We start from the raw sequence: 25102 nt of genomic DNA on the forward strand, positions 1-25102 counted from the left end.
AAAAATTTTCTCTAAGTTTACAATTCCATTTAGAATTCAAACGAAAATGTAAGGGTAGCCTTTGAAGCAACTGTAAGTACTAACCTTTTTTTAAAGGAAAAAATAAGAAAGGATGTGATGGCATCAAAATCCAGTCTTTGTAAAAGTTACAATGAATGGGAGTACAAAGTTTCATTAACAAATCCAACGGGACCAAATATATCACAAAAAATAGAAAAGATTTTTACTTATTGTTGAGATTCAAATGATCTTTAATAGCTTGCTATGACAACCAACTAATGGTGTGGAAGTCCCAAATATCTTCGACATTAGAAATGGGTTTTTTGAAGAGGGTATAAAAGTGTTTTGAAAAACTTAATGCAAGAGGTTGATCCTAGTAGAGGATGTGCTTATTCTACTAGATAGATGAAATGGAGAAGCTAAATCCATGTTGAAGAGAATTATCTCTCCATCTTAGAAGATAGCAGTTATGTTGCCAAGCCTTCCAAATAGATTGGAGTGGAGTAGAAGCCTTAATCAAGAAAAATGAAGTGTGAAGGATTTTTTTAAACCAACTCACATGTTGCCATTTTCCCTTGACAATGGCAAGATTAATGCGGTTTCATATAAGAATCTTACATGGTTCATCCCCATGAACAACATGAATAATCCATTTAGTAGCTAAACAAAACCCATGTGTTCTTGGGTCTATAAGACCCAAGCCACCTTTACATTTAGGCTGGATACAATGTGTCCACGATGTGGAAACAAAGCCTCTATTACCATCCCTTTTGGCCCAAATAAACTGACTAACCATTTTGATTAAATCCTCATACCCTTTTTTCGAGGGAATCTAGCATGAAGAATAGTAGACATGTGTTGCAAGAAAAAAATTATTAACTACTTGAATCTTGTCAGTCAAAGATAAAAATTAATTTCCCCAATTGAAAAGTTTATTCTGAACTTTACTAAGGTACCGAATCCACATATCTGAGAGAGACACCTCAATTCCAAACGGAATACCAAGGTACCTCATAATTTCTCCATGTTGAATATGTTTTTATTTGTATGGGATCCAATGAGGAACATAACCATCACTAGCCATCAAGAATTTTTATTTGCTATGTGCAAGTTTGGACCTTGAAATTGCACAATACAAATCCAATATATCTAGCATATTGGAAATATGTTGTTCAAAGTTTTGAAAAAATAATAGGCTATCATCAGCATAGTGAGAATTAGTAACAACTGCATTACCAAGGATAGAGATTCTTGAGATCAGCTTCATATTATTAGTGCTTTGAAGTAAATATCTCAAAGTATCAGTCGTGATAGCATAAAAGTATGGAGCTAAATGACAACTTTGTTGAATTGATCTTTGTAAAAGAAATGGATCTGTTATCATATTATTGATAATAATCTGAGCATCAACATCTTGAAAAAGCATTTGAACATGAGCTCAAAATTTAAGACCAAATCCAAGCCATTGAAACATTATAAGAATGAAGCTCCAACAAATTCTATCATAAACCTTGTCAAAGTCAAGTTTGATCAGAGTGACATTTTGTCCTATTTATTGAGCTCGTTCAATAGTCTCCCATGCAAGCATGAGGTTATCGAGAATAAATCTGCCAACAATGAATCTTGTCTATTCAACCCTGACAATTTCCCAAACCATAGGTTTGGTCCTAATGACCAAAGCTTTAACAATAATCTTTAAAAAGTATTAAGCAAAATTATAAGACACCAACAACTGATATCTCTTACCCTCCAAACATTTTACTCCCTATTAATAAGATTAATAATGAGACTTGATATGTCTTGTTAGATGTTTGAACCACCTTTTTATCTTATTGTAGAGCCTCAAGTGATACATTAAAAAATTCCGAATAAACAAGTGACTGCCAAAAGAGTATATGATATCCAATCAATAAAATTATATATACCTATTCATACATTTACACCTATAAATATCTTCCAATTATAAAGGTTGGAGTTAAATATAAAAAAATGTGTATGGACAGTGCCCCGCTGTGGGTAAAGGAACCTGAGTTAGTGGGTCAAACTTTTTTACATCCACTTTGTTTTATTATTATAATATATTTTCTGGATAGGGCAAGCATCTTTTGACATCCTCTTGCGTCTCACAAACATCCACTTTCAACACTGGATAGGATATTCTGCAACACCGTTTCTGAGAGTCCTCATATTCTGTTGAGAGTGCAGCGTTATAACTCAGGAGTATAGAGCAAATAGCTGACTTGTTTAGAATAGAAAAGTATCATGTTTAATTCAGCTCTGGTATCTGATCCATCTGATGGAACTTCAAAAAGGTTTTCAGTTCCTATTGTTCAGGAATTGGCATCTCAGAACCTTCGCAACCTTCCACAAAGGTATATCAGATCAGAGAAAGAGCGCCCAAATGCCTTTCCTCTTCATCATTTGGACATTCCCATAATTGATATGGATATGTTTTGGGGAGATTCAGATCTCTGTAGGCAAAAGGAATTAGAAAAACTTGGAATGGCATGCCAGGAATGGGGATTTTTTCAGGTGGGTACATCAAAATTGATAATAAATTACATAATAGATTAACAATTGCTAGAAAGAAGTAATTTACATAACAAGAACTTTGGCAATTTTTAATTTTTTTTTATTGGTAAACGGCAAGAACTTTGGCAATTTTTATTTTTTTTAATTGGTAAACGGCAAGAACTTTGGCAATTCTGAAACAGTATCCTAACCAGTTTAAATGAACCATCTTATATTAGTGCAAGTAACCCAGATTAGAATTACAGGAGGGCTATATTCTAAATTACCCTCTTTTTGTACAGAAGTACGATTTTAAGAAGACCTCTCCAAATTACCCTATTGATGGGATGAGATTCAAAACAAACTGCTAAGATGGAATGTATTTTTCTATGACAGGCTGTGAATCATGGAATTCCTGTGTCTCTGACTGAAAGGATGAAGGGAATTGTAAGGGAATTCATTCAACTACCTTTGGAAGAAAGGCTCAAGTACAAAAAGCAAGAGCGTGAAGGCTATGGCCAGAGCTTTGTGGCCACAGATGATCAAATACTGGATTGGGCAGATACCATTCACTTGGCAACTCTCCCTCCAGAGAAAAGAAAAATGAGCTTTTGGCCAACACAGCCAGCCGATTTCAGGTACCTGAATATTTGTCAATTTAGGCAGTTATAAGTCCATTGAGGTCCTGACATCATGTTCAAATCATATATGATTAAGAGTAATGCAATTGCCTCTTACACCAAATATGTTTTACATGATAGACATATTTAGTGCTCTACAATTTAAAAGGCAAACTCAGATAATCGTACTATTTGGGGGATTATACTTGCAGTATAACTTTCTCAAATCGTTGTGCTAAGAAATTTTTGAAGTGATTTAGAGGTGATAGGTCATGTCAAGCGTAGGTTGTTACATAAAACTTTAGGCCCCAGTTTTCAGAACTCTGCGTCTAGCATTATCAGAAGAAGATTTATTACATTAAATCTCTACACAGACTGTCATCTGGCCTTCAAAAACTCCCTAGATTAGTTCAAATGTCAACAGTATTATTTCATGTTCAACACTTTTATACCTTCTCTCCACTAACCACTCAAAGTCTCCAGCACATAAACTTGCTTCCCCTTTTAATATTTAAACCTGTTTCCTTTTCTAAATCCTCCTGTGAAACATCATACTAAAAATAGAAGAGCCTCCATTATGGAACTGCCATCAGCAAGTAATGTAAAATATTCATATCTGTCTTCTTTTGTCAGTTATTTATCCACTAAGGAATATGGTGACACTGGCTTTCCATTACTGTGCTTTTGGCTTCCTAGTTTATTAAGACAATGTGACAATGTGGCTCGGTCTGGTCTTTTGATGTGAACCCAAAGTTCTGAGTTCTCATGCTTAACTTTTCCCTCTTTCAATAGTAAGAACATAAGCACATGGTCAAGTAATGTGGTTGATCATTTTATTGATCATGTTGATAAAATATCAATGGATTAATTCCCCCGTCTCCCTCTTTTGATGTACTAAGTCTCTGATGGCTATAGGAATGTAAATCATATTTACTTCCTGAATTCTCTTTTTTCAGTGCATTCAAAATAATTGCTGGGTATAGCAGACATATATCCTATCCTTTAACTTCTACCATTTTCATTTTCGATGTGATTATACTTCCACTTTTTTGCAGAGAAACTGTGGATCAATACGCTGCTGAAACTCAAAAGCTTGGCAATACAGTTCTTCGCCTTCTATCAGAGAATGTTGGGCTAAAACCAGATTGTTTCATTAACGCTTGTGGCAAAATGGGACAGATGATGCGAATGAATTACTACCCACCCTGCCCAAGACCAGATCTAGTTTTAGGAATCAGCCCTCATTCAGATGGAAATGGTTTGACAGTGTTGTTACAGGATGATGAAATCGTGGGACTACAGATATGTAAGGATGGTGAATGGGTTCCTGTTCAACCCATCCCTGGTGCCCTGGTTATCAATATTGGGGATATGCTTGAGGTAATGTCGACGAATTTTACTATTCTTTAAGCAAAAACAATCTATAAAAACTATCAAAGTATATTAACTTGTTTCGATAATATTCCATGTATTAAACAAAATTGGCCTACTCTGTTCTTGTTAATAAATGCGATGATTGATTCCACCAGATAGGTATCAGATCTAAATTTTCATTTTGTGTTTCGATTTTTAGGTAATCAGTAACGGAATATATAAGAGCATTGAGCACAGAGCGGTTACAAGCATTGACAGAGATCGGATCTCCATTGCGATGTTTTATGGTCCAAGTAAGGAAACAGAGGTGGGTCCTGTTCCTGAACTCATAGATGAGTTGCATCCCTGTCGATACAGAAGATTCATTCGTGAAGAATATATGCGGCGTTTCTCTTCTGACAAACTTGATGGGAAGAAGAATATTGAATTTGTCAAAATCAAGTCATAACCTTTTTTATTTGAGTTTGTTCAATGTTGGAATAGGTTCATAGTTAATATCGAGAAGGCCTCCATTTTGTTACAAGATATTTGGTATGATGGCAAAATTTATGTAGTAGACTTTTATATGGTGTTGAGTTTAAATCTTTTTTAATATAAAGAAATAAAGATCTGCATTCAATGTCATAAAATTCTAATATGAGTGTGTTTATATATTAATAATTACAATACATTGTACAAATAATTGTGACTTTAAAGTTGTTATTGCTATGAAATGTACCATTAGTTGTAAAAAGTAACCAATCATGTGATGCCACATCAGCTGCACAAGTATAGGGGCCTCTTTTGCATGACTATTAGTCTCACTTTTTGGGGGGGCTGTTTTGGACACCTTGGCGAAAAACATGCTGATGTGGCACCATACTTGATAATGTGGTCTTGAAACATTAGTTATAAGCAGGGGACTTGCCAAGTAAGCTGCTATAAAAAATTGGGAGTGATTTGAAATTTTCATATAAGATTTTGAGAAGCGCAAAGTTAGGATGTACAACTACTGGGTCCTCTCCCCTATGCTTATCTAAGATTCTTTGAATATCAACTGATGAGTTTTTTCTTATATGTGGGTAGATTTTTAGCCATTATCACATAGCTTTTTGATACAACTTGACCTCTTCTAAAAATCTTTTTTTGTTGTAATTGTTCATGGAGTTCCATTCAAGATCCCTATGAGTATAATATTTTTTCCATTCGCTATAAATTTGAGCTCAATAGTCTAATAATTCTATGAGTGCTCCCCTCGAGAAAGTAGCCATTGTATATTGGAAACCACACTGGTTTCTCCAATACAAATAACATAAAAATCATCACATATCTCATAACCTCCTAGTGTTTTGTTGAGTTGTTTGATCATTTTGGTACAAGGAAAAGTAAATCCATCAACTACAATGACATTAAAGCCTTCAAATTCTTCTATCTTCAATTTTGTCTTTGATACTAGGCCCTCATCAAAAAAATTGATGGTGTCCCCACTATCTATACACATTTACTCTTTATTGAAATAACAATACCCAAGCTATAATAAGGATAGTATACATGGGTAATCCTAAAAGAGTTGTAAGTGTACCACCAATAGTTTCCTCTTTATATATATATAAGGGCATTTGTGTCCTAGAGCCTAATGGTTATGTACAAGAAAAACATAGCCTCTTCCTTTTTATGTTCATTCTCCTCTTTGATATTCTTTACTACAAAAGGGGTTGTGGTCTTCTGTTTGGGTGTAAAAAATACTTTCTTTTATACATTCCCTAGGATTTATTTCAAAATGGTGGTCCATAATAAGTTTTTTATTGAGGAACTATCATCTCTATATCAAAGGACTTCATAAAAGCTTGTTGTAGAGATATATGATTGAAAGCTCTCACTAAAGCCCTAAGATGTTCAAATAATCCTTTTCTTTGATATATCAATTGCAATAATAGAGAGTCTAAATATCAACAACATAATATTTCACATTCTCTCTTTTCTTGAGTTGAACTAACTCAAGAAAATGCACTTTAGGATCTTTCCTATCAAATCTTTCAATCAACCTCCTATTTAATTCCTTATATGCATGGATGAGATTATGATACCAGATAATCAACTCATGGTACCACCAACCATGAGCTATAGATTCAAGATGGAAGGTGTTAAAATTAATATTTTCATCTTCTACTATTGGTTTGAGAGCTAACTAAGTATCCAACTTTTACAACCAAGCCCTTGTAGTAGTTTCCCTTGAACCATCAAAAGTAGAAAGAGTTAATTTCCCAAAGTGAGATCCAAATCCTTTGGTTTTCTTTGCACCCTTGTCTCTTTATTTGCTACACCATTGGTCTTCCTCAGTGTCATATAGTTTGTTAATTACATTACCTCCTTAATTTGTGGTGAAAGTGCTCTATATTCGATATAGCAAGTTGAAATATCATCTTGAAGTTTAGTTTCTACATCTGAAATATCTTCTACTCATTGAATAAACTTGGGATTGGATCCAACTCTTGAAATATGTGTAACTACTTTTCTTGTCCCTCTTCCATTATTAAGTTTATCTAAAGTATTTGCTCCTCAATTGTTATTGCCACTATTGACATTGATTTTCATACATTGAACTAATTGGTTAATTGTGTCCACAAGGAACTTTTTCCCTTCATCCACATCCTTCATGGTCTTTATATTTTATTTTTCATGACGTTCTAGTGTCCCTTGATTTTATAACTTCTTTAGTTCTCTTTTATGGTAGCTAAGTTCCCTATCACTCAAAAAAATCAATCATTATAAGAATCTACATGCTGTCAAGATCATTTCTCTAATACCACTATAATATCACACATAAAATATTTAAAATTATCTGAAAATAATAAAATCTACAATAAACATGATATAAAATATTTTTCAACCATGCTCAAATTATTTATGGACATATAGAGACATACACACATTGCCTTGTCAATTTATTCATCAATCTTGCATCTAATTACAACAATATTCACATAACATCTTCCAGGACTTGTCATATTGACATAATTTGATCTATTAACACCAAAAATACTAATACACCAACAAGAACTATGACATCTATAACAATAATAAAATATGGAAATACACTTACAAATCCTCACTCAACAAACTACAAAGAACACATTGCAAAGCCTTTACTATTTTATTTGAAGCTAAAATAGAAAGAGCCTCCAAAACTTGAATTAGATATAAAATTAAAAATAAATCATTTTAAGCCACTCTTACAACTAAAAAATAGCCCACAACACACCCCACCAAATAATAACCCACTTGCGCATAGACTTCACCAACAACATAACACTATAGAACACCCAACTACTCCAAATTGTATGATGAATCTCCCAAAGTCTATAGCTAGGAAGACTCAAAACCATAAAAACATGCACTTCTATAGTAGCAATTCACAATCCACTCCAACTACACCAGCAACTATGCATTATGATTTCACTTGCAACCTACAATCAACACAAAATACAAAAGATTAAAAATTGTAACCTACAATCAACACAAAATATAAAAGGTTAAAACTTTTACAAATCATTATGCTACAATGTAATCTTGAGTGAAATTCTCCAAGAGAGTCCATTATAAATCCAAAGTTCATACCGAGATTATTGTAAAACATGAATTGATAGTTACTAAATAAAACTTAAAATGTTTTCTTACACCCAACTTAACCCACAAAATCCAATGTCCATCTTGGAGGGGAAAATAACTTAAAAATTATATTTTAAATTTGTATATATTACTACATAACCAAATAGCTTATCATTTCATCATGCCTCTATTATAACTATCGTAGAATGTACTATTTTTAGCATCTAAGATATAGATTTGTGTGTGCCTTTAAATGTCTTATTTACACATGTTCCTCACATTTATTATTGGCATGATTGACACTATAATTTATCTCATAATATTTACTATGCCTTAAAGGCTTCTTATTGCATTATTTCACTTTCACTATAGTCTTATAGTAATAAACGTTGAGTTTAGTTGAGGGACATCATTCAACCCCCTTTATATTTACTCTGGCATTGCCATATTTTTATACATGATTAGCATCATAATTTTCCCCTTCACAGACTTTTGTTCCTTAAATATTCTTTACCATATGGATCATGTCCCTTGATACAAGATTTCGTATTTACATCTCACATTATTCCACTCACATGATTAATCCAAGTGCTAAATAGCTACTTTCTTACATTGGGGGTTGTTAAGATTAAGGTTTCATTGGAATACAATCTTATATATATTTTAAGTGTCTTGACACTCCTGGAAGGTGTACAAGAATACCTAGGGTGTAACTAGAGAAATATTTTGTAATCTAGATTTCCATGAGTCTTGGCATTGTTTTTTATATGCATCAATGAAGGAGGTGGAGCGTTATTGCGACACTTATAATTAACTTTAATTTAATTTAAGACATTATCCCATTCCCAAGTGCTAGAGGAGGAATTTATAAACATTTTAATGATAAATAAGGGCCCCATTTAGTGACTCATATGCAAAATAGAGCATTGCAGTTGAGGATGTGAGTCGTCAAGCAATTAATGTTCAATGATACACAAGTAAATTTATTGATGTATTTACTATTGCTAGAAGATGTTGTCCAAAGTAAGCATTTGTTATTACGAGATACCTTGGTTTTAGTAAGTCTATTATATTGTTAAAAAAAAAATTAGTTTTGGGATCTCTCATTGCCTATATATTGGAGGTATGGGATAGTAGTTTTAAGAGATATATATATATATATATATATATATATATATATATATATATATATATATATATATATATATATATATATATATATATCTATATTAGAGTGGTAGTTGATGATATTGTATATAATGTATATTAAAAATTAATATAATACATGTCTCATTTCTCTAGTAGATAGTCTTCCTAAAAGGGTTTCTCCATGTAAATCCTATGTTTATATGGTTATCTCTTTATTTTTCTTAAATTTCAGGTATGTATGCCTCTTCACACATTATTAAATTATGGTGATCTTGTAATAAGAAACAATATTAGATTTGCATACACTATGAAGAAGATTTTGTTATAGCTTCAACCTTGTTTCCCAACATTGTGTATCAAGGGTAAAAGTTCTACATAAAAAGGGTGTATTTCTATTAATTGTTACATAGTGGGAATTTTTACATTATATATTTTGTATATTTTTGTAAAGATTGAAAAACATGGTCTTTATATCTCATTTGAATGTTAATAAATTCAATGGCACTAATAACAAGATGTGAGAGTTAAAGATAGAAGATCTTTTTGAGGAAACAAATAAGAAGAGAGCTATTGAAGAAGATAAAAATCCATCCAAAATATCTAATCAAGACTAGCTAAGTTTGGATAAGAATAGATAGGGAGCCATTTTTTAATGTCTCTAAGGAAATTGTTTCCTAAAAGCTAGATCGAAGAGGATAGGTGGCATTTACTGAACCAAAAGCCTAACAAATAAATTATATTTCAAAAAATGATTATATTCTTGAAAATAAAATATGGCAATCCTATTGCAAATCATTTAAATACTTTTAATTTGATTAGAGATCAATTTTTTTTGTATATTTTAAGATGCAAGATGAATATTGATGCATTTCATTTCTTTTTAATTTACCTAATTCTTGAAAAAAAAATTGTTCTTGTTAGTGGTAGCAGTGCAAAAATAAAAATAGAGAGTACCATTACTATATTTTTAAGATGATATGGAAAGAAAATGTATGAATGGTTTGAAGAATGTCTTGCATGCTTAGGGAATGTTTAAGAAACAATGAGGGTCTAAAGAGGATAAAAGGAAAAGTATATCTCCAAATATAAATGATAATAAAAATAACCTAGGGAAGAGAAGAATAAAGTGTTGGAACTATGCGAAGGGAGGGCATGTGAAGAAGGAATACAAAAATAAGAAGAAATCTTATGATATGAGCGCACAAGAATAAAATTAACAAGAGAAAAATCTTTGTGAGATTCTGCCAAGATCAAGAGCTCAATGAAAAGTACAAAATAGAGAGACAAAATATATGATAGGAATAAATTGTATTCTATCAAGATGAAAATACTGATCAACTGGATCATCAAAAGTTCTTACATACAATGTATATGAGCCTGCTTATATAGGCAAGGCTATATGGATACGTGAGCACACAAACATGACATGTGGCTCAATGAGAAACAAGGGTAGGTAGGAAATAGGTGTGTTAGGTAGGAGAAACAATAAAATATTCCACATGAGGTGGATCACCTACCGAAGGTGGAATTATCATGCCACAATAAGTGGATATGATAAAGTAATAACAAGATCACACCATAAAAGGTGGAAATATCCTACAACATGTCATCCCAATGTAGCACATCTCCCTAGGTGTCTCATATGCAAGCTACTATGATATGCATGTACCTAAGTAAAGTGTAATTATATCCAACATCAATAAATAATTACATTGACACCCTCCCTTAAATGTAACTTAGAGGAATGCACTTAAGTCTATAATGCAACTAAGCAATGCAAAATGGGTCTCGACTACAAGGCCATGTTAGGTACCCATGTACAAATGCAAATGCACACAAACCAATGCAATCTCTCCTAAAGTGGGGAAAGAGAGAAAAACCCAATGGGAAAAAAACCTCCCCCAAAAGAGAGATGAAAACTATATACAAGGAAACTCTCAAAGAAGTATGAGAAGGACAAAACCCCAAGTGAGGAAAAAGTCCCCCCCATATGAGAGAAGAAAAGAGACTAGGTAGCCCCCCCTCAATGGAGAATCTGCACCAATGGTAGAAGCTCGAAGATGAATGAAGAAACTTCTCCACGAATGTCGAACAACGTTCCTCCCCTTAGGAGGAAACAAAACCAAAGGTGTATCCATCAAGTCTCCCGAATCATGAAGGGAATATGTAGGCAAAAAATGCATGATGAATGGAATTTTTGAAAACTGCTCAAGTGTCCCCATGTTGATGTTGAAAGATACCCCCTCCAAAGGTGGTGAACTTCTCCACATTGCTAAAAAAGGCACTCCAAGATCGAGTGGAGAAGAATGTAGAACAATACCCAAAGACTCGCATGTCTCCTCCAAGGATAAAGAGACCTCCTCCAACTGCTATACAAAAGTATCCGCAATCATGCCAACCTCTAAAGAATGATCATGTAGAGAATGCACAAGAGGGTCAGAGTGTTCCCTCAAAAATCAAAGAAGAATCATCTTCATCAAAGAGAAGATGAATGTCATCAATGATGTCTGCCAAATCTGCAATGTAGGACTCCACAAACAAACCTGCAATGTCTATCAAGTACACATCCAATCAACTGAAGCTGGAAGATAAGGAATATCCTGTTGCACTGAATCACAATAAGGAAAAACTATCGCACTAGCTGCATCATCAGGTGCAATAGGTTATGTGATATCAATAGGAGGAGATGAAATGCAAGGCTCAAGAATGGGGTCACATGTGAGAATCCCCAAGTTCAAATACCCAAAGTTCTCCTCAAAATCTGAATCATCAACATAGGAAGAATCAACCTCATCAATAGGACCAAAGTGTGAAAAGGAGTGAAAATGAGATGTATGATCAACCACCCCAGTCGCAATGATAGCCCTAGTCTCTAAGTCTCTATTGATAATTGAATCTGGTGTGAACTCCACAGTTTTCCTTTTTGCCCCATGTGTGATTTGATAGATGGAAAGAAGATTGTTTGTCAAATGGGGTACACACAACACATCATTGAAGGATTTATCCCCAAGGGCAATAGATCATTTCTCAATCACATCCATGTAGGTATGATAGCCCATCAAAATCTACTGCATGTGGCAAGTCTTAAATGAAGAGAACATAGACTGCGATGATGTCATATGATGAGAAGCCCTTGAATCTAGAAGCCATCTCCCTGAATCATGACTTGTAGTAGCACAAATAGCTTGTCCCTTTCCTTTATCTATCCCAAAAGAGTTATCCTTTCCTTTATCCTTTTCTTTGGAAGAAGAAGCTGATATAGACATTCTAGAAGGTAGGTTGATTTTGTTCTTCTCAAGAAGATGCTTCAACTCATCAATATCCTTCTTGTAACAATGATGTTCATCATGTCCTAACTTCTTGCAATATGCACAAAAAAGATTGTCCTTATATGGTTTCCTCTTAGGTGAGGATGTAGAATCACCTTGTTGTGGAGAGGATGATTGTGCTCCATCTTGTTATGGTTTGTACTTAGGTTACTTTTGATTCTTTCATTTTCCTTGATTGCTTTGATTCCCCTTATTAGCCACCAATGCTTGTGACTTTGAAGATTTGAGAATCCCCATCTTAGTTAGCTTAGATTGCTCAAGTATCAACATTTTCGTGAATGCATCAAATGAGGGAGAAGTGTAAGAGGAACCTTGAGTTAACCTATGGTTGTGAAAGCTAGATAATAAAGTTGCATACTCTAAAGGAAGCTTGTCCAACAAGTTATAAACCAATTGAGCATCCTTTTTGTCAATTTCACAATCATTTAGCTTTGCTCTTAGCTCATTTGCATTTGTGACATAATCTTGGATTGTATCAAGATCCTTGGGATCCAATGTTGTGATTTCACTATCAAACTTGTAGCCTTTAATCTCATCAACTTGACCATACAATTTCTCATAAATATCCCAAGCCTCTTTCATTGTTGTACACTTCTCAATGTGAAAAATGAGGTCATTTGATTCATACTGTCTTAATGTTCCAAGTGCCATAGCATTCTTACTAAGCCATTCAATTTGAGCATTAGGATTATCCTTAGGATTAGGTGGTGATGTTCTAGTTTCATTTACATAATGAATGAGTCATTTTTCCATTAGTTTACTCCATGCCTTTATCTTCCATGATACATAATTATGAGGAGTTAAAGGTGGAAATTTAGGAGAATCCATAGCACCAAAATGAAAAAAAACACAAGATAGAGAGAGGCACAATCACACAAGACACCCCCCTAAATTCACTCAATCAAGAAACCCCCAAAAATGATGATTTGGCACTTTATACTCAGTGCATATACAGTGGGCCACTTGCAAAATAAGACAACGTGGACTTCTCATTTCAACTTTACAACTTCTCAAAATGAAATATAAGAGACTTCAACAAATATTGCAAGTGGTCTAATCTGAGATCCAAGAAAAATGCAAGTACCAAATAGGCCAAAAATGACCAAATACCAAAAGTACAATTTCTACTCAAAATCACTGCAAAATAAGGGCAGATTATGAAAGTAGACAAAAAATTATGCACTTTAAAAAAAATGGCACCTAAAAAGGAGGTCGTATGACCCCAAACGAAGCTTTTGAAGTTGCAAAATCGGGGATTAGACAGGGATAGTCATGAGAATCTGCAAATTCTAAAAAATTTGTCCATCAAAATCAGAAAATTCCTCCACCACTACGAAGAGCACAAAAAATTAACCCATTTAAAAAAAAAATTGCACTAAAAAAGGAGCAAATATGAGCAAGTTATGGCCTCCTGAAGTTGGATTGCGAAATCAAAAAGCCAAATGAGAGGGGGTCCAAAAAATTTCAAAAATTGTTGACGTGTGCTACAGTCAACATTTTACTGCATTCAAATTGACGATCATATGCCCGTCAAAATGGTTGTCACTCCTTTTGGCTAACCGTATGGAAATGACATGTGGCAGTCTACGATTGGTTACATACTGTACAGAATATGACGTGTCACTACTGACATGGCGTACGGAATCCAATGTGGCACAAACACGGTTCTTACTTGGCAGTGAGGTGGCTTGTTGACTATGTTTGTCGTACAGTACGGATGCAAAGGTGGTGTTTGCATGGTTGTTGAGGTGTCAAATGAGTCAGCCTAGTGACTGGGTAGATAGGTGGCACCAGCTAGGCACTGATGTGTCTCTTTGTGTTGACGTTGGTGTTGTGGTGGGATCGGGCAGGGTCAGGTAGTTGATGGCAAGGAGATCGCCGATGAGAGGAAAGCAATGGAGATTATTGGAGACCACGAGACCACGAGAGACCGGGAGTCGGCAGAAACTTGACCAAAGTGGCACGGGAAGCCGGTGACCAGAAAGGAGAAATCAACTCACGGGGGGGGGAGTCTGTGGACCCCCCAAAAATATAATAATAATTTTTTTGATTTTTTAAATAATAAAAAAAATTTACAATTAAAAAAAAAAACTTTTTGCGAATAAAATAAAATTGAATATAATAATTTTTTTTTTCAGAAATTTTTTTTTTTTTCAAAAAAATTGTACCTTACTAGCCGTATAGGCTAATTTTTCCTCCAAAAATGACTTTATTCAAAATAGGCTGAGTTTATACTCAATTTTCATGGAAACTGCCTCTCGGACGCAGCTGTGACATCCAAATCGTTGTAGGATGCCCCCAAAATAGCACCTCCACATATCCAAAAATAGAAGCCTCCATAATGTCTCTAAAAGACTTATTAATGAAGCCCTTTAGGCTCTGATACCATGTGAGATTTTGCCAAGATCTAGAACTCACTGAAAGTACAAAATATATTATAGGAATAAACTATATCCTATCAACATGAAAATACTAATCAACTCGATTATCAAAACTTCTTACATACAATGTATATGAGCCTGCTTATATAGGCAAGGCTATATGGATATGTGAGCACACAAACATGACATGTGGCTCAATGAGAAACAAGGTTAGGTAGGAAATAGGTGTGGTAGGTAGGAGAAACAATAAAATATTCCACATAAGGTGGATCACCCACCGAAGGTAGAATTATCATCCCACAATAAGTGGATATGATAAAGTAATAACAAGATCACACCATAAAAGGTGGAAATCTCCTACAACACACTATCCCAATGTAGCACATCTCCCTAGGTGTCTCATATGAAAACTACTATGATATGCATGTACTTAAGTGAACTTAAGTAAAGTGTAATTATATCCAACATGAATAAATAATTACACCAACAATCTTAACAAAGAAAAAATGAATCATCCTTCAATGAGTCTATTTAAATAAATAAATAAAAAGATGGTTATAGAAGAATAAGAATCCTAAGAATTGAATACGAAATCTAGTAAAATTAAACTAACCAATAATTATAAGTTAAAATCATGTTATACGCTAAATTACTAATAAATAAAATATTTTGTCTAATAAAGGGGCTAAGCCTTAATAATTCCTCCTTGTTTAGAGAAAGTGTCCCCGATTTCTCCTTAATATGAGGAAAATTATACACAAAAGATGCTAGTGATATCCACTTGGCTTAGGTCAATAGGTTATCCTTATGACCAATCGAGTATGTAGTGATAATCTCATCCCTAGAAAAGTGTGTGTGAACCTCAAAAATAGTATCTACATCCAAAGGAGGCTAAAAATTCATAATATTATGCTCAAGATGAGGTAGAGCCACTTCATCTTTCAAGTGAGGTGAATCATGCTTCTTGTGTTGATTAACATTAACCACATCATGGATTCCAAGCTTGGATGGAAGGTCAAGTTCAAGGGCATTATCTCCTATCTCTTAGATAATGGTATAAGGCCTATAGATGATAGACTTGTGATTATGATGCTAACATTTGAAACCCCATTTATGAATTTATAAGGGATGCAACGCTTATCATAAATTTCCTCATAGTTAGCTCGAGAAGTTTAAAGAGATGCTTGGACTTGTGCATGGATCTTTGTTATATTTGGAATTAACTAAAAAAGCTCGGTCTTGTTCCTTTTGTTGGTGTGATGAAGAATCTATAGAGAGACTAATTAGACTCTTATATGGAGCACAAGGTTGATTTCCATAACATACCTCAAAAGGAGAGTGGTCTGTGAAGGCATTTGTGACCTTATGAAGATAGTTATCCCACAATTTATTATTGTTGTAGTATATCTTAAGACAATGAACTAAATTCTTATTCAACACTTCAATTTGACCATTTTTAGTGACAAAAAATATATAGAATATCAAATTTAATGCCCCAAGTGCTTCCAAAGTGATTTTCACAACTGACTAAAAATATAAAATCACGATCATAACAAATAATAGAAAGAGAAAACCAAACTAATACCATAAATTACTCTACAATCTTAAGAGAATCAATAGTCTTCTTACAAAACACAAAGATTTCCATCTTATAAAAGTGACATGCCACAACAAAAATACAATCATGTTGTTTGAAAGTAGTAATGAAATTTTTGGAAAGAATGTATTATTGATCTAAAATATACATTATAAGAATATAAAGTTTTTCACTCCTCATAAGCAGCAAATCTAATATCTTCACCAAAATCACGTTCACAAGTTGGGATAATAGAATGACTCAAAATCGGGAAAACAAACTAGCAAATCGTGCCATTGAAATGGATATGTAGAACTAGTCACATTATCTGTGTACACGTTGGGAGGTGTTTGAGTGGAAGGTTTGGGATCCAAGGAAATGATGTTGACTGGTTTATGCTGCCATTGTATTCTTGGCTGAGTAGTTATATCTTTGTTCTCAGGTGTGAACCCCATTTGGTCACTCTTTCATTTATAAAAATGAAAAATCTAATATCTAAACTGTGGATCAAAAAATCAAAAACCTTATTGGTACTACTCGTTTTTCATAGTTAATGATTGAATAAGTTTTAAATGTATGAGGAGTTTTTTCTTAAATTTTAAGATGCATGATTAGTATTGTTACATCCTTTCTTATGATATTGTTTATGTTTTTATTTCTATAGAAATTTTGTGGTTAATTCACATTTGAATATGGTTTATATCAAACGAATGAGTTTTAATGAGCTTTCATGTATGGAATGTTTTACCTTAGTGCATTGTTTTTCAATATATTGAAGATGATTACATGTTATGAGTTAATTACAGTTGTGGTTCTAAGATGGTTGCAGGACAAACAACCCCGTCTGTGAGCGCGCACGAGAGAGAGAGAGAGAGAGAGAGAGAGAGAGAGAGAGAGAGAGAGAGAGAGAGAGAGAGAGAGAGAGAGAGAGAGAGAGAGAGAGAGAGAGAGAGAGAGAGAGAGAGTTGCCATTTGAGTCTTTGTACACATTCACCTAGGTTTAAGTTATCCTTCATCAAATCTTTGATTGAATTCCTTGTGTTTCGTCAGGTTTGTGTTAGTTTGAATCTACATTGACCTTGTCATCAAACTTAGACCTATACTTTGGTTGGATTAATTTGTTTCTTAAACATAATCTCATAATCCTTTAATTTCATATTTATTATTGATTGTTATTATTATTATTATCAAATATTGTTTTAATTGCATACTAAATACTTATATAAATGAATGTACGATTGTTTATGATGTATATATGTATACATATATGAAAAATACATATAAATGAACATATGTACATATATATATATACATTCTTTATACTTACGAATATATATGGATTGGTGAGGAAAATAAAACTACACAATTATGATGTAATTTGGCATAAAAAATTCAAATGGCTATATAGCCAACTTATGAGTTCATTATGTTGGTTTTGTGTTGACGTGTAAGTCGACTGTTTTAGCCTTCTTAGATACTTGAGCTTCATCTCGGAACAAAGGCACCAGCCTCGAGTGCAAATGAACATATCATTTTTATGGGAATTAAGAGTTCAAGGCATATACCATGATTATTTCAACTTTGGCTTAAAAGCCAACAATCTATCATCATATTAAAATACAAGATGCGAAGAATTGAATCACAAGACATTTTTCTTCTGTATGAGCAGACTAGCCAATCCTAATGGAAACATTATTAACTCTTTTTCTTACCCAACTTGGGTATTGCTTTGTGTGATGTTTTTTTTTTTTAAAGTTAGATAAGTATCTTTCAATGCATTGAAATAGGAACAAAGAAAATATATTATTCACTCCATAACGTGATAAATAAGGGACATAACAATTTCTTGTTATGTATTTGATTGTTTATGTAAAAGCCGGCAAGAAACATATACATATTTAAGTCATTTTTTGGTTTAATCTTTTGGGACGGTTTTTCAAGTTGGACGGGAAAAAGGTTTTTTCCTATCGCTTAGAAGCTAGTGATTATTAATTACTCTTTCACATATGTTAGAGTTATCTTGTATTAGCTAATAATTATTTATTTAATTATTAGTCTATTAAACTCTACGCTTAAGCTAAAATTAAGCATTTAATAAATATTGTAGGTATTTAATAATCATTCTAATTATTAAATACACATTATCCCTTTAGGGTTTCTTTAGGGTTGCACATATTTAGGGTTGCACACCTTTAGGGTTGCTATTATCCTTTTATAAGGAATGTATTGTACTTGTTCATTCAATTGATTCTCTTTCTGAATGATAATCTCCTTCTTCAGAGCATTTATGCTTTTTTGCTTTATGTGCCTCCATTCTTCTCTTGTGACAGGTATTTGCATGCAGGTTTTATTGGGATCTCTGAAGTTGTATTTCCTCAACTTCTTCATGGTATCAGAGCCTTCATCTATTATTGCTTGTCCCTGATTTCTTTTCAGAAGATTTTCTCTGGAGGCAAGGGTTTCAATTCTTTTTCAAAGGTTTTAGTTTGGATCTAGGGTATCTTTCTTGTTTCTAGGCATTTTGACCTCAAAATGACCTCAACATTGAGCTTAGAACGCCCAAAAACCCCCCATTTTTATGACCTCGCCATTTGACCTCACCATTGTCTATTTTTATTCTTAAAACATGATCATTGACTCAAAAAACACTCATTAAAGACCCACAATAATAAACCTCATAAACACATCTTTATCTAATAATAAATCCCTATTTCCTTCTAAGTAAACAATAGTTGACCTTATAGCTTGTCAAAGGGGAAATTGATTTGAAATATATATTTCTTCCTTATTCCATATTACTTTCCTGCACATAGCAAACACATTCAAAAGCATAGTTAGACCACAATAACAATTCGTTTTATTTTCCATCAATTTTCATCTTGTTTACTAGGGAATATCAAGAGTATTGACATAAAATTATATCATTTAAAATCTCATGATCTATCTAACTATCTATTGAATAAAAACATGTAATAATTGGAGTTGCATTATTTGTATGTGAGGCGGGGTGTTACAGTATGGATGTGTGAAGGGAAATCAAATATGTGTTGTGAAAGAAAGTTGAATGCGATGAAGGTGTATGAAAGAGGATCTATCTCCCTGATCATTTGATGAGTGTTGGTTGAGTTGGTGATAAGTGTTGAGAAATGTGGAATTTCATGTGTTGGCTACCTAAAGTAGTGAGCCAAAGGTATCTACAAATCTTATGGTTGCAAATGTGCATTAGTGGTGGATTCTTTCAATTTTATTCTTCTTCATCTAGGTAGTGAGCCCTTCTTTCTTTCTTCCAAGAAGTGAGCCCTCTAGCAATGAGCCTCTAGGGGTGAGTCTTTCTTTGTAAAAATCACCTTAACTGGTGTCACCCTAATAGTTGTTCATATATTGAGAATAACATTCTTCGTGGTTTTTCCCTTAATAGGGTTTTCCACATAAAATCTAATGTTTCATTATGTATGGTGTATTCTATTTTTTATGTTCTTTCACACTCACATATTTTTGTGGATTAAGTGATAAAGTTAAGTTGTAGAGAATCTAGTTTTAGATAAAGATTTTAGATTTTTTTGTACAATTGATTAACCCCGCCCCCCACCTCTCAATTGTCTTATACATTAGAACATTCAATGAATTAATACCTAGAAGGAAGTACCAAAAGAAATCCTCAAGGAGTCTAGATCTATGATAACCAAAGAGGGAGGTACTTGGTAAAGGTTAATGAGCATTCAAGGATACCAAATCCAAGGCCAAGATCCTTTGTCTTAGATACCAATTTAAATGGGTAAAAAAGAACAAAACTAACAAGAAACATATTTCTCAACAAAAAAAAATTGAATTATCCTTCATTAAGTATATTAAAAGAAATACAAAGATTATTCTAGAAGAAAAATCTTCTAGAAAATAAGATACAAAACATAATAATATTCATATAACAAAAAATTATAGGTAAAGAAATTTTTATAGTGTAAGATACTAAACTGATCAAATATTATGTCTAATGAAGTGTCTACAAAGGAGCTAAGGCTTATCATCTAAATATTTCCCCACAAAGAAATATTTTTATGATACCAATAGTGATTTTTTATTTATTTCTAGTAACAATATTAGTATCAGTGCTTGGCTTATTTATACAACTTCTTCTTTTGATAATAAAAATAAGTTTAATATATTTAGCCTATGATGGAGGAGAGATTTTCCTTGGTGACAATAGTACTAAGTGGATAGTGTAATCCCTAATACTTATACATAGGACATTAACCAAGTGTACCATTTATTTAAAACATCACTAAAACAAATAAGACACGGCACTAGCATATCAACGTGCACTCTAAGGGTCATGTTACATATAATTACATAAAATCCATCATCATTTCTCCAAAAGGTGGCACAAGTATAATAGTTACAACACATGGGTAGATGAGGGAACCATAAACCTCAAATTCATTTTAACATATACTTGATAATATTCACACACCAAAAATGCCTATCCAAGAGGGAAAATCACTAGGAGATGTTATTTCTCAACTTGACAAGATGACCATCGTTTCCTTAAAAAAAATCATTCTCACCAAGGAAAAAGTGAGAAAAATCCCAACAAAGAATACAAAATTATATGGAAAAAAAACCTTTCTAGGAGGTAATGACATTTTTCCCAATTAAAAGATGACATAGGTACTAGATTGCAACACTTTCCAAAAAAGAGACAATAGGAGAAGACTCATAAGGCTAAGAGAAATAACATTTGTTGATAATATTTCCCCCAAAAAAGATCAAATGTGCCCATTATCTAACGAAATAGAGAGCATAACACACTAAAGGAATGCAATTCTAGATAGAACGCTATCATAATTACTTATGTGTCATAAAAATGTGTTAGAGTCCTACAACTACATTCAAGTCTCGAAAATTTATTGTTAGTAATATTTTTCTATTGTACTCATATTTCCTATGCTATATTCTAACCAAATATTGAATATGTGACTATTTATTATAAGGAAACTTGCAGCCAGCTTTATGGCAATTTCCACATAACCCAATTGAGATTTCAACAAAATAATCACATAGAATCCACATGCAAAAAATAGACAACATACCCATCAAATATGACACAAGATATATCCTAGGAAAACCCTTATGAGGGAAACACCCAATCTCCAAAAGCATCCATCACCATGTATTATTCAGCAATGCAACATTACAATACAATTGTGAAAGCTTTTGAAACTCAACCATCAACAAGAATTCCATGTGAGAAAGAACGTAACCACACATATTATGCTATGCTTCTAACCTCCACAAATGCTAACTGGCTAACCAAACAACTACCCTTGTGGTTGCTTTTATAAACACAAGGTCCCATAAAACCACCAAGTGGTATTACATCCAAACCACATGCTACAAAACCATCTACAAATACCATGGGCTACCTACCCCCTTGACCCCACATCTAATATTGGTTACTTTATCAAATTGCATTCCCCAATATTAAATAAAAACAATATAATAATCTCAATGTTACAATACAATTCATCAAGTGGTCTCGAGAATATTTTTAAGGAATCTCTACACGTTACACATCTATGTGCAACATCAAATAAATATTACATTACACATCTATGGGAAAATCACATAATAAATAAATATTACAATTATAAACATTATTATGCAGGGTGTACAACACCTATTTTTCCAACATGTACAAATCATATGCCTAGACAACACAAAATGACTTTAAAATGGCTAAAAATGATAATAGAACCAAGAGACAACCACACTCAATCTCTAATATACCAGTAATGAAGGAGACATATCCCATGAACTGGAAAGTCTAGAAGGGAACCAAAATAAGTCTAAAGATAAGAGGGATAAAGGGAAATGTTCCCAATGCACCCAACCCACCCTCTATTCAAGAGAAGATTCAAGATAACAACTCTATGAGATGATTCACACACTCAAAATCAATACTAGGAAACCAAAATGATATGTATTCCATTGTTACCATAATTGAATATTTTCTATCACCATACATTTATTTAAACCTAAATGGAAAAGTGCACTACGATCATTTTAACCAGCATCATAATAATAATAATAATAATAATAATAACATTCATGTTTGACCCCAATGTTGATGAATGGTAAAATTAATAATCTTATGATCTTCTCTTACGTGGGTGGTTTATATTCTATTCCATAAGGAGGTTGAAAAATAATAATACAATTATATGGTAGGACTCAAACATCATAAAATGCACATTTTTCTGATTTCATTGCAACAGCTTATATACTAATAAGTGAAGGCTTCATCCAACTCGAGTGTGTTCTTAAACCACTCCAATAGATCCACTAGTCACTAATGTAGTTCCATGATACCCAACAAAATAGTACCCATAAGTCCACCTCATCGTGCTAGGAGATCATTATGAGGGATAATAAGCACACTAACACCAAACAAGGGTATGTATTACGCACACACCAAACATTGAGCATACAAGTAGCACAAGAATGTACATAAATAAAGATCTTGTCAAATTATATACATGGCTAGAGATGGGTAACTTGTTAAATATAAAGTCTAGCAACATCAAGGATGAGGACACTAGAGGAATACAAAGAGTGTCATTGAAAAAAACACATGAAGTTATAACTTATTTCTCACTTACATTTGAGTGTGTTTAGATGGATAAATCATTGTGTGGTAAAGACAATAAATACTTTTTGTATAACTGACAAAATGAGAAAAGGGGGAAAGACAAATTCAAATACATTGAGAAATATATTAGAAATATTTCTATTAGTTAATTATTTGACATTAATTCATTTACATTTGGAAAGGAGAAAATAAATTATAATTTTTAACTATTTGTGAAACATATTTTGAAAAATGAATGCAAAAATATAAAATAAAATAAAAATAAAATATATATGAAAAATGAGAAAAAGCATAGAGGGAAAAAGAGATTTTTATTCATTCATTCTTGCATTTTAGAAGAATCTCTCTCAAATTCTCTCAAAATTTGAAATTGATGGAATTTACTGAATGTTGGATTAAAGGTGGAGTTGTTGACATGTAGATTTATTTTCAATTTGGAAGATAATTAAAAGAAAATTAGTATTCTTGTGAGCTTCAAACATAGGATAAATTCATTCTTTTTTTTTCTTGGAAGTTCTTTTGAATCATGATATCATTCTCATCTTTGAGGTAGCATATGGCCTTTATTCTAGACACTTTCTTTTTATTAATTTCATAATTGTAGTTTTTTTTAATGTTCAATATTAGGTCATTAATGTGAAAGAATTCTAAATTTTAGGAAACGATAATTTTATTACAAAAGAGTAGAGTTGAGCACATTTGAACTCAAAAGATATACTTAACATATTTTTAAAATTAAATTTGAAAATTTTGAAAAATTTAAGCATTCATCAATGGTAGGTAGAAAATGTTTCTTTAAAATTTCTACTAGAGTTTATAATCTTTTATAAATATTTATTCATTACATATTTATCAAGTTTTGATTATTGCATTCAATAGAATTTTCAAGCTTTACAAAAAAAATTCTATTTTATAATGGTGTGTTTGAGTTGTAGGTGATCTCTAGGAGTTGTGGGGTTTAATCATCATATTCAATAGAATGTTTCCATTATTTTTAATTCTACCAATGTGACTAAAAAAGACAAAAAAAACATCATATATGTTATGCCACAAATATTTGGATCACATAAGTGAAAAAGGTCTTAAGATCATTATTTTTTATATTAAAAGCAACAAAACACTTTACACTGGTAGCCCATTGATAGCATTAACAACTTGCAACACATTAACCATCAACATACTTACAACATATATCAAAAATGGAAAAGAGTCATAACAAGATAGTAAAATAATATATACAATCTTAACAACATAAACCTATATTTAGTGTGAGAGATTGGTGGATTTGTTATAGAATTTAAAGTACTCTACATATGTGTGTGTGAAATTAGTGATTTTAATGAAAAAAGATAATAGTAACATAATAATATTATTTTGTGTGTGGTTATAGAACTATTAACTGTTTTGGTGATTCTATTTATGGATTCAGTCTCTCTCCTTGCTTATATAGTTGAGGTATGAGATGTTAATTTTAAAATATTGTTGTTTACAATTATACAAGTGCTACTTAAATATTGCTAGAGTTCAAAGTGGTAGTGTGTTGATATTAAATCATGCTATTAAAGATTAATGTATACTTATCTTATTTCTATAGTAGAGTTTTATCTTTAAAGGGTAACTCCACATAAATCTTCTATCTATATGGCTTATTTAAATTTATTTTTATTGTTTATTTATGCATCTTTACACATTATTTTTATAGTAACCTTATAATAGTGTTGGTTAATAGATTTGTCTCTTTCTTGTAATTGCAATATTTATTTTCTCTAAATGATAATATGACTTTTGTACACCTCTTAATGAAAGGACACAAATAAACCAACAGTTGGATGAACTAATCAAAATCCATCCTTTGCATTAGAGGGCAGCTCCTCATATGATTTGCAATGAATTATACACAGAACATCTTGAAATGAAGAAGCTTTTAA

The 25102-nt window shown here is 32.6% G+C and overlaps 1 protein-coding gene across 1 annotated transcript; it reads left to right on the top strand.

Annotated features, from left to right (window-relative positions):
* Positions 1-2092: 2092 nt before the first annotated feature.
* LOC131032843 (protein SRG1) lies at positions 2093-5140 on the top strand. Its single transcript, XM_057963920.2, has 4 exons — positions 2093-2532; positions 2908-3149; positions 4187-4511; positions 4705-5140. Exons 1-4 carry the CDS (start codon positions 2263-2265, stop codon positions 4951-4953), a joined length of 1086 nt encoding a protein of 361 aa, XP_057819903.2. The 5' UTR covers positions 2093-2262; the 3' UTR covers positions 4954-5140.
* Positions 5141-25102: the final 19962 nt, after the last annotated feature.

This window comes from Cryptomeria japonica, chromosome 5, assembly GCF_030272615.1.
Source record: "Cryptomeria japonica chromosome 5, Sugi_1.0, whole genome shotgun sequence".
NCBI classification, from domain to species: domain Eukaryota; kingdom Viridiplantae; phylum Streptophyta; class Pinopsida; order Cupressales; family Cupressaceae; genus Cryptomeria; species Cryptomeria japonica.